The sequence below is a fragment of the Ovis canadensis genome, chromosome 5, assembly GCF_042477335.2.
Source record: "Ovis canadensis isolate MfBH-ARS-UI-01 breed Bighorn chromosome 5, ARS-UI_OviCan_v2, whole genome shotgun sequence".
Classification (NCBI taxonomy): domain Eukaryota; kingdom Metazoa; phylum Chordata; class Mammalia; order Artiodactyla; family Bovidae; genus Ovis; species Ovis canadensis.
In genome coordinates this window covers 37,258,041-37,274,084 of record NC_091249.1, presented here as the reverse complement: position 1 = coordinate 37,274,084, position 16,044 = coordinate 37,258,041, and the positions used below count along the sequence as shown (strand labels likewise).

The window sequence follows — 16,044 nt, the reverse complement described above, 5'->3', positions numbered from 1 at the left end:
TAAAAATTTTAGAAATTATTTTTAAGTCTATATTACAGTTGGTTAAATTTTACTAGTATCATTCACAGTATTTTGAACTTTAAAATGGATGACACAGTATTTATATTTATGATCTTTATTAATTCACACAGCAATTATATGCCATAGTTATTAAGTTCTACACTATAGGTTAACAGTTTTGAGTCTTGTAGAAGTTAAAATAGCACAATTAAGTGATTATGCTTATGAAGAAGGTTTGCTAGATGCAATCCAAAGAACAGAGTATGTGCAACTACTATGTTCTACTGCTTTTTATGGAATTCACACTTTTTTATGTTGTCTTTTGTATGGGTAAAATCCGTAGATTAGATCCTGTGTTTAAACCGAATTTTCTTTATTCCTTAGAGCATTACACCATCAGGGTCAAGAAATATTTTAATTGATTTTTTAAAAGCTTTTTCTAGGCTGTTTGCTCTATTCATATAGTTGCTTCTCACTAACCTACCTGCATGTATTTTTTTTCTACCTCTGATCAAAGTGTAACAGTGTGTTAGGAGATCTTAAATCTGTTTCTCAATATCCTAGGATGTTGCTTTCTTTTAAACTAGGCATTTTGCAAACAGAATTATGTTTTAGGTTTTAAGTATCCGGAAATGTTCTCATTTTTTCCCTTGAAATTATGTGTGTGTGTGTATCTGTGTCTGTGTCTGTGTCTATGTGTGTGTGTGTGTGTGTGTGTGTTTCTATATATATATAGAGAGAGAGAGTAAGATATGACATTTTTATTCGTGAAAGTCGGTCAGTCATATCCAACTCTTTGCGACCCCATGGACTATAGGAATTAAAGCCAGATTTTTCTCTAGTTCAGTCTGTGTATAATCTTCATTAAGGACAATTTAAAAATAACGCCAGAAAGGACTGACCTGCTGTGGGCAACCAGGAAAAAGCAACATCTCCTAATTAGGGTTTAGGTTGGAGAGTACTAACTGCCAAGGCCTGAACCCTGGGCTCTGACAGTCATTCTGTCTCTTATTAGTGGTGTAACATTAGTCAAACCTGTTTTTCTTTCTAAGCCACAATTTATTGAACAAGAAGAGGAAGTGTGTTATCTCTTAAAGTCTCTTAGGGCTAAGAGGCTGGACTTTAGTTCCAAAATCCAAAACACCATTCTGATACCGCCCTTGAAAATCACCTTTTCCATCCCAAACTGGTGGAGCTTGCAAAACATTAGATAGGTAGGTAGGTAGACAGGTAGGTGGGTAGGTAGATAGGGCCATAGAAGAATTCTCTTAAAAAATTTAATCATTGATTTGATAAGTATAAAGTACACATTGAGTTCCAACTACTTTTTTGTCGCTGTTCTATGTACTAATAACACAGTAGGAAGTAACCTCCACCTTCATCGAGCTTGAAGTTTAGCTGGGGAGACAGACAATATGTAAATATGTATGTAATATGCCAGTTGGTAATAATGTTTTGGAGAAGCATAAATTCAGATGAGAAAGGTAAGGAATACAACCAGGAATAGGAGAGTGGGAATGGTGCTATTTTATATAGGATAATCTGAGAAAGCTTCCTAAATAAAGTGACATTTGTTCAGAAATCTGAAGGAAGTCAGATAGCAAGCCATACATTTATCTTGGGAAAAATATAACAAGAAGAAACAGATATAGCAAATTCCCTGAAATGGAGTTAGATTCATGTTTTAAGTTTAAGATGTCCATTGGACATCCAAGTAGAGATGTTAGTAGGTCCAGAATAGATATCTATCTAGAAGTCCTCAATAAGGAGATGATAGTGAATTCATGATACTAAATTATCACACTATGAAATGAGTTAGAAGAGGAAAAACTCAAAGTCTGAGAACTGAATCACTACGTTATTTGGAGGTTAGGAAAATAAGGAGAAAGCTATAACTAAAATTCTGAAGAAGTCTATTGGTAGGAATAGAACCAAGAGAAAGTAGATCTTAGAGGCTAAGTGAAGACATTTTTCAAAGTGGAAATGTTTAAAAGTTCCACAAGCTGAAGACAAGGGGAGAAAAATGAAGTCTGAAGTATGCAATTGCTATGTTTTTCCCACTGAGTTTGGGACAGTGTTACGTAAAGCTATCTTGACATCCATGAGCACCTGAGTATCAGGAGGTAGAAGTTAAAAATATAAAGTGAAGTAGTTATAAGTATAGAAAATAGAAGTGTTCTGCGAGTTAAGCCACACTCTTACATGTTCAGGTGGAAACATGTGAAGTCACCACATCTACCAGGCTGTAATCTAGACTTTATCCAAAACAAATCTCCTAGAAGGCAAGCTCCATAACCTCAAAAGAGTCATCAGTCCTTTTTATCACGGTACCTCTGTCTCCTAAAAGAGTGTTCAATAAGTATTTGTTAAAGCAATAAAGGAATCAACTGAATGATGGAATAATAACTTTGAAATTTTACTCATAAAAATAATAATCGATTACTCACTGATTCTTAGCTGTATAATATGTCCAGAGAAAAGGTAACCTTCTAAGATATTCATTCAATAGCTACATAAAAAACAACTTATAAGAGTATATAGCTAATGTTTCACAGCTTACACATGAGTTATCAGGCATCCTTATGACCATCTTATTTCCAATAAGTTATAAATACGTGTTGAGTTGCAGGAGTAAGAATTCTTAGCAACTTTTCAACATGTGTGTTTCTGGTACAATCTGAGATAATGGCAGTTGGCCCATAGTATTTGAATTGGATGCTGCTCTTCTATTCTTCCTGACAGCTTATACAAGCACTAGGGACTCCAATATTATATATGTGCTGATCTAATTAATGATATAAATTTACCCTTGAAATAGCAGCTTACATCTGCAAAATGTTTAAAGGCATAGCTGTAGAGATGCTTGTGAAACATCTCAACCCTCAGCAATAATTGCTCACTCTTTTGCATGAATATGCCTAATTCTTGGATAGCCTTGTTCCTGGGTCCTGAGCACTGGTGCCTTCCAGCCGTCTGGCATCTTGTGGCTGAGCCAGCTACAACTGCAATAAGTTATCTTCACGGCTACCTAAAATTAATTTGTCTGGCTAAGAATGCAGAGGTATGGATGCTTCCTCAGAATCAATAAGAAGTGTCTGCTTGAGGGTTACATCATTTGTGAAAGAAGAAAGTTTGCTAAAAAATAAAAATAAGCAATGAAGGCCTCCAGGAAACTTAAGATTCAGCCTTGAGTTCTGGACTAGGCACACTGTGAGTTACATATATATTGTATAAAAAACTTTCCAGTATAACTGAATCGTATGGTGACTTAAAGTACCATAGAAAGACCAGTTTTAAATTTCTCTTATGTTGACTTGATACATCAAAGTATGTAGGACTTCGAAAACCTCTCATTTGATCTAATGAACAGCCTGGCATTGAAATAAGTACCTTATGAAGAATTCCAGAAGACTGAGTCTCTGTGATTTGGCATTGTGAAATTTCAGAGGCAATAAGAATTGGACTAAAAAACTTTATCATGAAATAGCTCTTGATGACAAGAAGTTGTTTGGGCAATGAATACAGTATTATTGATAAATTTATTGTTGGTAAATGAATATTGTATTGTGGATAAATTTAGCATTGATAAATTGTTGTTGAAATTGGTAAAGTTGAAGATTTTTACTATTCTTCCCATAAGTGGGTTAAAACTACCAGGGATTAAATCTGCCTCTTTTGCCATCTAATCAAAGCTTCATCCTATTCTTGAGTGTTAGTACTATATAGTATGTGAATCCATGGGTTTGATGGCAAGTTACTTGACTGGATAATCTAGCTCTTTAATTTTTTCCCTTCAGTTCAGTTCAGTCGCTCAGCCGTGTCCGACTCTTTGCAACCCCATGAATCGCAGTGCTTAGCACTACTTTTTTATGACTTCTTATTGACATGGGCTTTTATTTTTTAGGTTTTTTTCTCTGTAGATCACCTATTTACATTTTGCCCATTTTTTTAAGCTTTCTGTTTTTCTTGAGTTGCAGGAGTTCTTTCTGTATTCTGTATTCTAGATGAGACTTTCTTATTACTTATTAAGTGTGTCATTTTGTCGCAGTGTGTCATTAGCTTTTTATACACAGTGTCCTACAGTTTTGAAGTGGTTGAATCCATCAACTTTCCCCACTAGGTTGTGCTATTTTTGTTTTCTTGTGTGTGTATATTCTTTTTCAGATTATTTTCCATTATAGGTTATTACAAGATATTGAATATAATTCCTTCTGTGCTGTACAGTATATCCTTATTGATTCTCTATTTCATATACAGTGATGTATATCCATTAAACCAGAACTCCCAATTTATCCCTCCCTTTCTTTTTCCTTTGGTAACAATAGGTTTGTTTTCTACATCTGTGAGTTTCTTTCTGTTTTGTAAATAAGTTCATTTGTCTCATTTTTTAAGATTCCCTGTGTAAGTGATATGATATTTGTCTTCATCTGACATATTCCACTTTGTATCATAATCTGTAGATCCATCTACAGATGGACCAATGCCACAAATGGCATTGTTTTATTCTTTTTATGGCTAAATAATATTCATATATATATGCGTATATATATATATATACACACACACATAAATACACATACACACATACCACATCTTCTTTATCAGTTCATCTGTCAACGGACTTTAGGTTGCTTCCATGTCCTGACTGTTGTAAATAGCGTTGCAGTGAACATTGAGGTGCATGTATCTTTTTGAATTGGGAGTCTTCTGGATATATGCCCATATGTGGAATTGCTGGATCATATTGTAACTGTTTTTAGTTTTTAAGGAACCTCCAAACCGTGTTCCATAGTGGCAATACCACTTTGCGTTCTCTCCAGCACTGTAAGCGGGTTCCTTTTTCTCCACACTGTCGCCACCATTTTTTGTTTATAGACCCTTTGATGATGGCCATTCTGACCAGCCTGAGATGATATCTCATTTGTAATTTTGATTTGCATTTCCTTAGTAATTAGTGATATTAAGTATCATTTCATGTGCCTGTTGACCACCTGTATGTCTACTTTGGAGAAATAGCTAGTTAGGCCTTCTGCTAAAGAAATGTGTGGTTTTTAAAGTTCATTATCTGTGACTAAATTTTAAATGAAGCATATTAATATTATTATTCAAAATATCTGTTTATTTTGATTTGATTGATCTATTAGTGTTGAAAAGTTTAACAGATGTGTTCAAATACCCAACTCTAACAACTGATTTATTTATTTTTCTCTGTGTTTCTGTCAATTATTTCCTTACATATCATTTAGTTATATTTCAGGTACATACATATTTATGACTTTTATCTGTTGATCTGTTTTTCTCTTTTGCATGTTTTATGGCTTATGCCTTAAAATCTATTTCCTATGTCATTAAAACCATTATCCTAGTTAATATTAATCACATTTTTATCTTCAACCTTTCCAGATAAAATAGAATCACAGATATGAGTATGGCTAGATGGATATGTTTACTAGAGAAAAGCAATTACTAGATTTTGTATTTTTCTATTTAAACCAATGTAATAATTTTTTGACATTTTCATCAGCTAGTTTAACACTTTCTATGTTGATTTAAATTAGTTTTATAAAAATTTTTGTCAACTTTTTTGTGTTTGTGTTTTATACTCATGCTCTGTTTTTTGTTATCGTCTCCTCTACTGCTTTACATTTACAACGAAATTTTCTTATACATTCGAAAGTCAGACATTCTTTATATCTGTTTATGAGTATGACTAATCAGTTCTTTTTTCTTGATGAATAGTATTCCACTGGAACATAAATTGTTTTGTTTATCAGTTCACCTCTTAGTAGACATCAGTATGTTAGCTGTTATGAATCAAGCTATTCAGAAGATTTATGAATGTTTATTTATATATACATGTTTCATTCATGTATTTGTATATACATGTTTATTTGTATATACATGTTTTCATTCTACATTATTAATACATTAGCATATTATATATCAATGCATTAGTTTTTTTTTGCAAACTCTGGGATAGGCACTGGTGGCCTGTTTTTGTAAATGAAGTTTTACTGGAATACAGTCACCTTCTTTGTTCACACATTTTCTTTGGCTGCCTTCAAACTACAGTGAGTGATAAACAGTTGCAACTGAGATCCCATGGCCCACAGGCCTGAAGTACATGCTGTATGGCACTTTACAGAAAGAGTTTACTGACCCCTGTCACAGCAAATACTCTGCATTCAGTTATATTCCTCCAAAGAGTGTTTTGAATTTTGTTTTCACAAACAATTAAGTTTGTTAGAATCAAACTGGAAACTATCTTATCTGCTGTGGATAGCACTTCATATGTTACATCAGCTCCCTTTTTCCTTATTTCAAATGTGTCCCTTGCATGCATGGTACAGGTGCCACAGAAAGACCTAAGCTTCTCTGACTCTCTTCTTTTTTGGGGCTTCCCTGGTGGCTAAAGAAGATGGCAAAGATGGTAAAGAATCTGCCTGCAATACAGGAGACCCAGGTTTGATCCTCCAGTTGGGAAGATCTCCTGGAGAAGGGAATGGCAGCCCACCATGGGCAGAGAACCCTGGTGGGCTACAGTCCACTGGGGTCACACAGAGTCGAACACGACTGAGCAACTAACACACCAAGTTTTGACAGCTTTGACCGCATCTGTCTCTGTCTTCATGAGTCTAAGAAGATGGCATGTGTTACTTTAACCATTGTGTCATGCCATGACCACAATCCTGTCAGATCAAAGCCACAAAGACGATGAATTCAACTTGTGCTGATTCTTTAAGCTCCCCTAAACAGTTGATCTGCCTTTGTTCTACATTCTGAAACTACCAGAAAATTGTTTTTTGCCATCATTCCAGTTAATGTTTGTTAGCTACAGGAGGATTGGTCTCTGGGAACTTACCCCACCATTCCAGAAGGGGAATATTTTTATCTTATATGTCTCATTCTTACAAGGAAAGTCTGGATCATTTTTCTTTCAAATATTTCAAACAATTCCTTCTCACTTTTTATTCTTTTCTTTGCATGCTTGTTCAGTTGTGTCCAACTCTTTGCCTCCCCATGGACTGACTGTTTGCAGCTCCATGAACTGCAGCACGCCAGGCTCCTCTGTCCTTTACTATTTACCAGAATTTGCTCAAATTCATGTCCATTGAGTTGGTGATGCTCTCTAACAATCTCATCATCTGCTTCCCCCTGCTTTTACCTTCACCACCACCTGGGATTCATTAAGTACGTATTAACTGTTCTTCATTCTCTAAATTTCTTCTCACTCCTTGATTTTCTTTAACACACCAAGATGTGTTCTTATGAGGGGTCCTTTGAAGCTTGCTGCTACATTTGTTGGCTATCCATAGACTGTATTTTTCTTGACATCTGTTACTCTGCTTCTACCGCTAGCAGTCATGAAGCATATGGAGTGAAGGGAGTGAAATAGAAGAGATCAGATTTACTTAGCTGTCAGTGGTCAAATTATTTCCACTAAGGGATAAAGTTTTTGAGATGTAAGTGTGATAGATTTTTAGTATTTCTTCCCATTAAAAAGGTTTATAATACTGACTGAAGTCCAGTTATTATTGTTTTATGTAGTAAATACTTATTTAGATTTATTATCATTTTTGTCAGGTTCTTTGATCACAAGTGCTTTTCAGCCCTTCCCTATGAGATCATATTCCTCTTGAAGTATAACATTTAAAAGTGCCTTTGGGGAAAATCTGTTGGTAGTAAACACTCAGTTTTTGTTTCCTTGAAGAATCTTTATTTAACCTTCAGTCTTGAATAAAATTTTAGCTGAGTTCGGAAATCTAGATTGACAGTTTTGTTCTTCCTCTCTCTACTTTGAATACATCACAAATTCACTTTTTTTTATGTTTGTCCCAACATGCCATCTTCACTATTTTCCTAAACTTCAAAGGAAACTTTCAACATTTTATGGGTTTTTTTGTGATGTTTGTTGTAGATTTTTATAGATGTCCAGATGTACATTAACTTTGGAGATGTTTCCTTCGGTGGCTAGTTTGCTAACTTTTTTAACAAATGGATGTTGAATTGTGTCTTAAGCTGCATATCGACAGATACAAAAATCATAGATTTTGAAGTTTTTATGTACTTGATTGTATTAATCAAATCTCTAATATTATAGTAGCCTTGTATTCCAAGAAAAACCCAACATGATTGTGATGGTACATTACATTTTTTTCATGGATTGCTGGATTCAATTTGTTAAAAAATGGGTAGCATATTTCAATCTAAGTTCATAAATGAAGTAGATCACTATTTACATTTTTTTTTCAAACTGCTGTCTGGTTTGGGCATCATGATGTTTGTTTAGAAATATTATCTCTTTTTCTGTTCTTAGACAGTATATGTAAATTGAGAATTTAAGTATTTAGAACAGTTGTATTCTTTGTGGGAAGATTTTTAATAATCACTTTTGATTATTCTGTGGTTACACAGTAGTTTCAACTTTTCTATTTCTTCTTGGATCCATTTCACCAAGTTTTTAGTAAATTTTTTAAAAATATTTCTCCATTTCATATACATTGTAAAGTTCTTTGGTGTAAAGTTGTTCACAGTGTCTCTTCCTATTTCTGTAAGCCTTTAGATGATCAGTAGATGTCCCTTCATTTTTTTAGTCTTAATAGTATTTATTTTTGCCTTCTCTTTTTTTGTTGGTTAGTTTTAATATTGGAGAAGGCAATGGCACCCTACTCCGGTACTCTTGCCTGGAAAATCCCATGGATGGAGGAGCCTGGAAGGCAGCAGTCCATGGTGTCACTGAGGGTCAGATACGACTGAGCAACTTAACTTATTATTTTCCACAAAGAACTACATTTCAGCTTTTTCTTATTTCTTCTGAACTTTTGTATTCTATTTTTTGAATACCTCTCTTTCTCTTTCCCTTACTTTGTTCCTCTTTTTCATCTTTAATAATACCAAGGTGCTCTCTGATAGAGAAAATAGTTTTGAAAATATTATCCCATACTGAATTACACTTACAGTCAGACATTACATCATTGAAATTGTAGTTTGGAAGATAGTTTATGGACAAACAAGGAGTTACATGTTCAAGATTTAATTGCTGCTTCCATGCATATGCACTTAATATTTTTTATTTTAATATAAAATATAGAACATGTTAATGGATCTATTTGCTATAAAAAATGGGTACACATTGTCTTTGAAGATAAATTTTATGATATCTATACATGGCAGTTAATCTTCCATTTAAATTATTCCATTGAAAAGATATAGTTTTTCATGTAAACTTTTTAAAAGCCTTCTTGAGATAAACATCCAACTTCGTTTATGCCTTTAATGGTCATTTCTTATTATAGAAGAATAAAAAAAGAATGTTATATTATTTTTGTTAGTTTGCTAGGAGATGCTGGGTTACACATTTCCGTCCTGGAATCCTTTGCACAGCACTTTAAGTATTAAAGTTCTTAATTGATATATTAAGAGATTTCACTAATTAAGTTGAAAGGAATATTTGACTCTGCCCTGTGAAACACACAGAGAGCATTTGCTTCTAACAAAAGACACAACCGTGCCCCTCTTAAGAAAGAGTTTGGTGTCACGTAGCTCTAATATCACATATCTGAGATTTTGCACTTCTCAAGGTGAAAACAGTCCATCCCATTTCTTCCATATTTTATTTTTTTACTTTTGACAATTTGGTGTGAAATCCTGAATCTGAGTTACCTTTCACAATGAGGTTATAATTTACTTACAGTAAGATCCCCGAACTATAGAACATAAAGAGGAAAGAGATCTCCTCTATGAGAGATTTATTCTACATGACTGTGCTTATCTTGAAAAGCTGCCAAGTTTGCTTTTATGCTCTCATGCCTCAAGTGGGAATCAATTAGAGTACCTGCTGTTTTGAATAGCAGATAATGGTTGAAGGTCAGAATTCAGACCACCAACAGTGTTCAACAAGCAAGCAGGATTTTAAAACTACAACATAAACAAGATTTGTTTTTTAGTTCAGTCTGCATTGGTTAACTAATGAACTTGATTAAAATAATTCATGTTATAATACAACTAAGCATTATTGAAAATAAAGCAAAATTCTTCTTTGGTGGAAAATTCAGCATTTGACCCCATAATTATAAAATTTTATTAACAAGATTGTCTTGGAGGAAAAAGAAAACTTTTAGGAACTAAAATCCTCAGGTTAGATATCCACTAATTCAAATATAAATATGTCCACAAAAGTACATGATAAACAGTTACCCTCTCTGCTTATTTTCAAGAGTCAAAAATATTACAGAGAAGCTGCTTAATTCTTTAAAATTAGTTCCTGGATAAATTTTTGGTGAATGATATGTACAAACAATAGCTTATACATTAAACTAAATCATATTCTAAATATAATAAGTATTTGTATGAAATATTTTTAGGCAGAAAAACTATCTGTCACAGCAGATAAAATTGTGTAAATAAAATATATGTTACAATCCTGCCATAGAGTATTGAATTTTTAAGAGCTTGAAACAGTTCCAAAATCTAAATTTTTAAATAAAGAATAGGAAAATAATATTTGGAGAGTCGTAACAAATTCGGAATTGGAGATGTAACATACTTGCTTGAAAATTTAGTTTAAATATATCATCCCCAAAGTATTTAGTAGATTTGGGTCATAAGTTAATTTTAACATTGCAGTGATTTTCAGTCTGTTTTGAACACCACTGCCAGGGTAAACCTCCTAAAATAACCTTTTTATCTTATCAACCTGCTTGTCAACTGCTGAGTGGCTTCTTTTTCCCTCCAAATATGGAGTCCCTAGTCCACCCTGGCACTCAGGATCTGGTTTTTCTATCTTTAAAATCTTGTTCACTACTCCCTTCCCTTATATACATCCTCCCATCTGACTGGTCTCACCAGTCCAATTTCAAAGACTGTCTTTTTTATTGACACTTGTTCTGTCCCTATCAACCTGCTTGCTTCTGCCCTTTTCTCCGAATATCTGGATAGGATAGTCACACAATCCTCTTCAAGATAGATCACTCTAGTTGCTTTAAGTATGCCACATGGGTCTCATAGTTTTGTGTAATTTGTTAATAACATGCTTGTATCTCAGAAACGTCACCCATCCTATAGACATAGAAAGTCCTTAAGAATGAGGTAGTTGTGCCTTTTTATCTTTCTCCCTGGGCTGCCATAACTATAGAATTCTCTTCTTTCAGTGTTGCTGTGTTTATGCTGTTTTATCCCACTATTTTTGTTTGTTCCTTCAACTTTTCCCTAGAAAAAGTTAAATGTATTCTGGGTATCTAGGATGCATTCGTACTGTGGAAAATTGACTGACAACAGTTATGGGAAATGTGCCCACTGAGAATCCCTGTATCACATCAGGGGCCAAGGCAATGTAATGAAATAGTGAAGTACTAACATGGCACGTGGCATACAGCAAAGCATAAGTGAGGACAGACTTTGAGATAGGAGGCATTAAATTCAGACCGTAGGCACATTACTTTGATTCTTCCAGGTTGGTTCATATAATGTGGTATAAATAATGATTTTTAGCTTACAGTTTTCTGTTGAAGCTACTTAATCTTGCATAATCATACATGTTTTTATGTTAAGAAATTTTAAAATAGTTACATTTATGAAACATTTTATCTTTATATGAGTCTTCTCAGCACTATAAATAAGCCGTAGACTATTTCAACTGTAAGTTTAATATTAAAGGTACTCAAAGGATATTTTCTTCAAATCATTTCTGATGTTCTTTTAAAATTGCTCTCTCAAACCTTATAGACTTAACCTCAAAAATGTGATGCCTTCCCCTTATAGTTATTATACCCTTGTTTTCAGCATGTTATTTGCACAGGGTTGTGGTGCAAGGTGGAAGGGGAGAAAGAATGCAAAACCAAACTAGATCCACCGATGGATGGAACCGATTGTGACATTGGTAAGGTAAGTTATTGGTGGTGCTATCTGAAGTTTAAGACTATTAAGTGAAACTTAAGAAACTTACATTTCTCCTATAAGTATAACCAGTGAGACATTTTCTTCTGCCAGTTACAAAGGTATCTATCTTAACACTAGCAGAGTACTTTTATTATATACAAAAATTTCAGCATTTCATCTGTTTTCAATTTTAACACATGGCTGTTTTTTAAATATCAGCTGTATTTTTTATTGTTGATTATAACGGTATGGAGAATTGGGTATATGTATTACTTTAACAAAAGTTAAATATTTTTATTATTAAACTTAAATATAAATATTCACAAATTAATAAAAATAGTAAAATTTCTCAGAGCTAATTAATCCTTTAAAGTATAAAGTATTGTCTTAGGAGAGCTACTGAGTGTAATTTTTCCTTGTCATTTCAAGCATCATGAATAAAATATTCTAATGAACATTTAGGAGATTAGTAAACATTTGACTGTCTTAAGTTGTTAAATTGTTTCATAAGGCTGTAGAAATTTATTAGTGTATATTTCCAGATCATTTTAATTGCTATAAAAATTAATTTTCTTTTATAAATATGAAGGAATTAGATCCCATATAAACATAATTATAGCTAATGTAATCAAAATATAGTACACTAGTTTACATAATTTTCCATTTTTTATTCTATGAAGGGAAAGTAGAACAGCTATTACTTACTCATTAGATGTAAGATCAGAAAACTTGCCTCTGAAGACTATGAATTTTCATTGGATTTAAAACAAATCAACAACATAAAGATTACTTGGGGTGAATTACTTGGTGAAAAAAGTTATAGCTAGTTTAAAAACATATTCACTTGAAAACTGGACAGAAATGGAAATCTAGCAATTCCACCTCTAGAATTGTGTCCTAAATAAGTTCTTAACACGTGTGCACAAATATAGGCATGTTTGCATATACACACACATATACTTACATGAGGATGTCACCTGCTGTGGTGAGATATAAGAAAAAACAAAGTATTCATTGGAAGAGGAATAGTTCCAGTGTAGCTGTTCACAGAATGAGGTAGTTATATCTGTATTAACTTGAAAACATCTACTAGACATGGTGGTTAGTATAGAGACGTGTCAGAAAAATTCATGGTTTATATGGTACCATTTGAGATTTAGGAAAAAAATAGTTTGTGTACATATGTGAGTACACACACAGAGTTTATGTATTTTTAAACTCATAGAAAGTGGTTTGAACACATAAACTCCGAATTGTAATTAGTAGTTAACTCTGGGGAGGGAGTTGGAATTGATGGATGGAATAAAACAATTGACAGTAAGGGTGAATGCAACTGTTTTCCTGACATTTCTGGACTGTTTGACATAAGCCTGTAGTCATTTATTACTTCTATGATTTCTTTAATGAGAAAAACAAAAATGTACAAATTAAGGCCCAAATAATAAAAAAGGACTAGAAATAGTTTATCACCCAATACAATCAGTAAGAAAATGGTTCCTTGATAGAGAACTCCTGTGAAATATCAGTCAGTTGTTTACAGACTGCCAAATGTGTTTTCTGTGAGCTTATGCAGAGAGTCAGAATTTGGATTTGTTTTAAATTATACACAAAAGTGCAATAATGTGTGTATATTGGGCAAGCCTCATGGTATTATGCTGAGTAATTTATTGCTTGAGTCATAAAACTCTGCACCAGCATTAATTTTCGTCATCCCTGAAACACGAAAGCAGTAATAAACAGAGATAACCAAATATTCAGCCACACGTCTTCAAACATCACACAGTCCATTTGTCTTACTTAGTTCTTCATTCGCAATTTAAAATCTGTTCATTTTTATAATCTGGTGTCCTAAATATTTTTCTATTATTTTTTTCTTCCGATATTTATGAGAATAAATTGCATTCTTGAGTTTTCTAAGATAAACTTATTCTTCCAGCAGTCAAAATTGTAATTATTCATTAAAAATAAATGTTTCATTTCCCTATAATTGTGCTAATGATATTCTCAGTGGTTCTGTAATGTTTTGTATATTGAAATAACTAATGAACTTCTCGGTTCCTCAGGCCATGTGGGCTTCTTCAGCTCTCCATCTGTTCCAGCTGTTGTAGGAGCCATCATGAAAATAGCTTCCAACACTCTGTAATTGAGGGCTATAGGGCTGACATATTTGGATGCTTGCAACCTTGTGCTGAACACTGCCAGCTCAGTACCTGGCAATCTGAGAAACAAAACAGAATTTTGTAATGTGTTACACTCTAGTGATTTTAATTGAGCTGTATAAGTAGTTCACCTAAGAGTATATGATTAAGTCTGAAGGTTCCAACAAGAATTTTATGATTCATAGTGATTTTGGAGATAAGGATTTATCTTCTATTTATACACAGCCTTTTCCAAATTAAAAGCAGCCTGTTTTCTTTCTTCTCCTTTTCTCTTTATAATACTGGCATCTGTGTTTACATTTATATTAACAGAGGTCTGTGAGTTGATAAATGATTTGATTAAAATCAAGAAATGTATATTTTTTACTTGAAATATTTTCTAAGAATGAGAGGATGGAGAAGGAAAGCTAAATACCAAGTGACTAAAATATTAGACTGTTTTGAAGGATGCTGCATAATATATTTTAATTATTTATTTTCCCAAGTTCTTAAGTGATGAAATTATTATCATCATGCTTTATTGAAAAAATGAAGGTTGTAATATCCTTAGTCACAAATTTACATAAGGAGACAGTTTATTGCCTTCTTCCTCTTATTTCATCTAACAATATATATATACAAGAGGATTTAATTAGACAATAATATTTCCTTTGTCATTTTCAAGGACCTGTTCCAACTGGGTGTTTTCTTCAACTTCCTAGGCATATTCACATAGAAATTAGAGAGAATAGAATTATAGTCAAACTTTTTTAGGTCATGTACTATTACGGAAAGAATCTATGTTATAAATTTCCTTAGCATTTTCATAGATCATACTGAATTTCAAATTTCAATATGAGAAATTTTGAGTTCTTTAAACCTTGTGTAATATATTTTTTAAAACTAAAAAATAGGAATGAAAACATGCTACTAGAAAATTCATAAAAAGCGTTAAGATCATTTTACATATAAACCCAACAGAATATATTGTATAATAGTTAAACAAAACACTTGAAACTTTCCCCAGTGTTGAAACAAAGCTCCACCTAGAAGACACAAGAGCAGGTTGTCCATAGTTTTACCCAGAGAGTTGGTTATCTGAAGTTAATGGACTTTAACTATTATCCTATGCTTTCTTTGAATTTCACCAATTTCAGGATGCAAATTTAGCTTGTATATCTGTTTCCATTTCTCTTCATCTGCCAGACGTGACTAGTTTAAATGACATGCAAGTCTAGATCTGGGTCTTTCGCAGAATATTTTTAGTTTACTGTGAACTGTAGCCTAGCCCTTCAATGCCAGCTTACCACTAAATGTGTGAGGAGCTGTGATATGCACTTGGGGGAAAAAATAAATGCCCTTCATGTAGGTCACATCTACTAGACCAATTGAAGTTTGGCGGGATTCACTTGGAGGGTTTTTTTTTCCCCCTATGAATGGCACAACATCATTAAATCCCTAAAATCAGTAAGCTATTTCAAAGTTTTCACAAGGTTTGTTTTTTCCCCTTTTTACAATATTCAGGCTGAATCTTCCTACAAAAATCTCAGTTTATTTAATGTCAAACTTAGTATGTCATTATACTCTGAGTTATTGAGGTTTTGTTTTGTTCCTTCCCAAGCCTGGACGTAAAACTCTTTGAATCTGAAAGAGATTGAATTTTGTTTTAATTTTATTGAAATATAGTTGATTTATAATGTTGTTTTAGTTTCATGTATACAGTAAAGTGATTCAGTTATTACATATACATGTATATATTCTTTTTTAGATTTGGTTCCCCTTATAGGTCATTACAAAGTACTGAGTAGAGTTCCTTAAATTTGACATTATTAGAGAAAATCTTCAGGAACTATTTATTCCATAGAAAAGGACTAACTGGGTTCACACAAAACTTTGTAGCATAGTTTTATAAATTCTTCTAAAAACAGCATTTAAACACATATTTTCTTTTTTTTTTTAATTTTTATTTTTACTTTATTTTGCTTTACAATACTGTATTGGTTTTGCCATACATTGACATTAATCAGCC

General features: G+C 33.1%; 1 protein-coding gene across 1 annotated transcript in view; it reads left to right on the top strand.

The window, feature by feature from the left end:
• ADAMTS19 (ADAM metallopeptidase with thrombospondin type 1 motif 19) overlaps window positions 1-16,044 on the top strand; it is a 262,774-nt gene that overhangs the window by 156,121 nt on the left and 90,609 nt on the right. Inside the window, exon 11 of the mRNA XM_069591632.1 lies at window positions 11,782-11,883. Within this exon, the coding sequence (XP_069447733.1) occupies window positions 11,782-11,883 (102 nt within the window). The remainder of the gene's footprint in view (window positions 1-11,781; window positions 11,884-16,044) is intronic.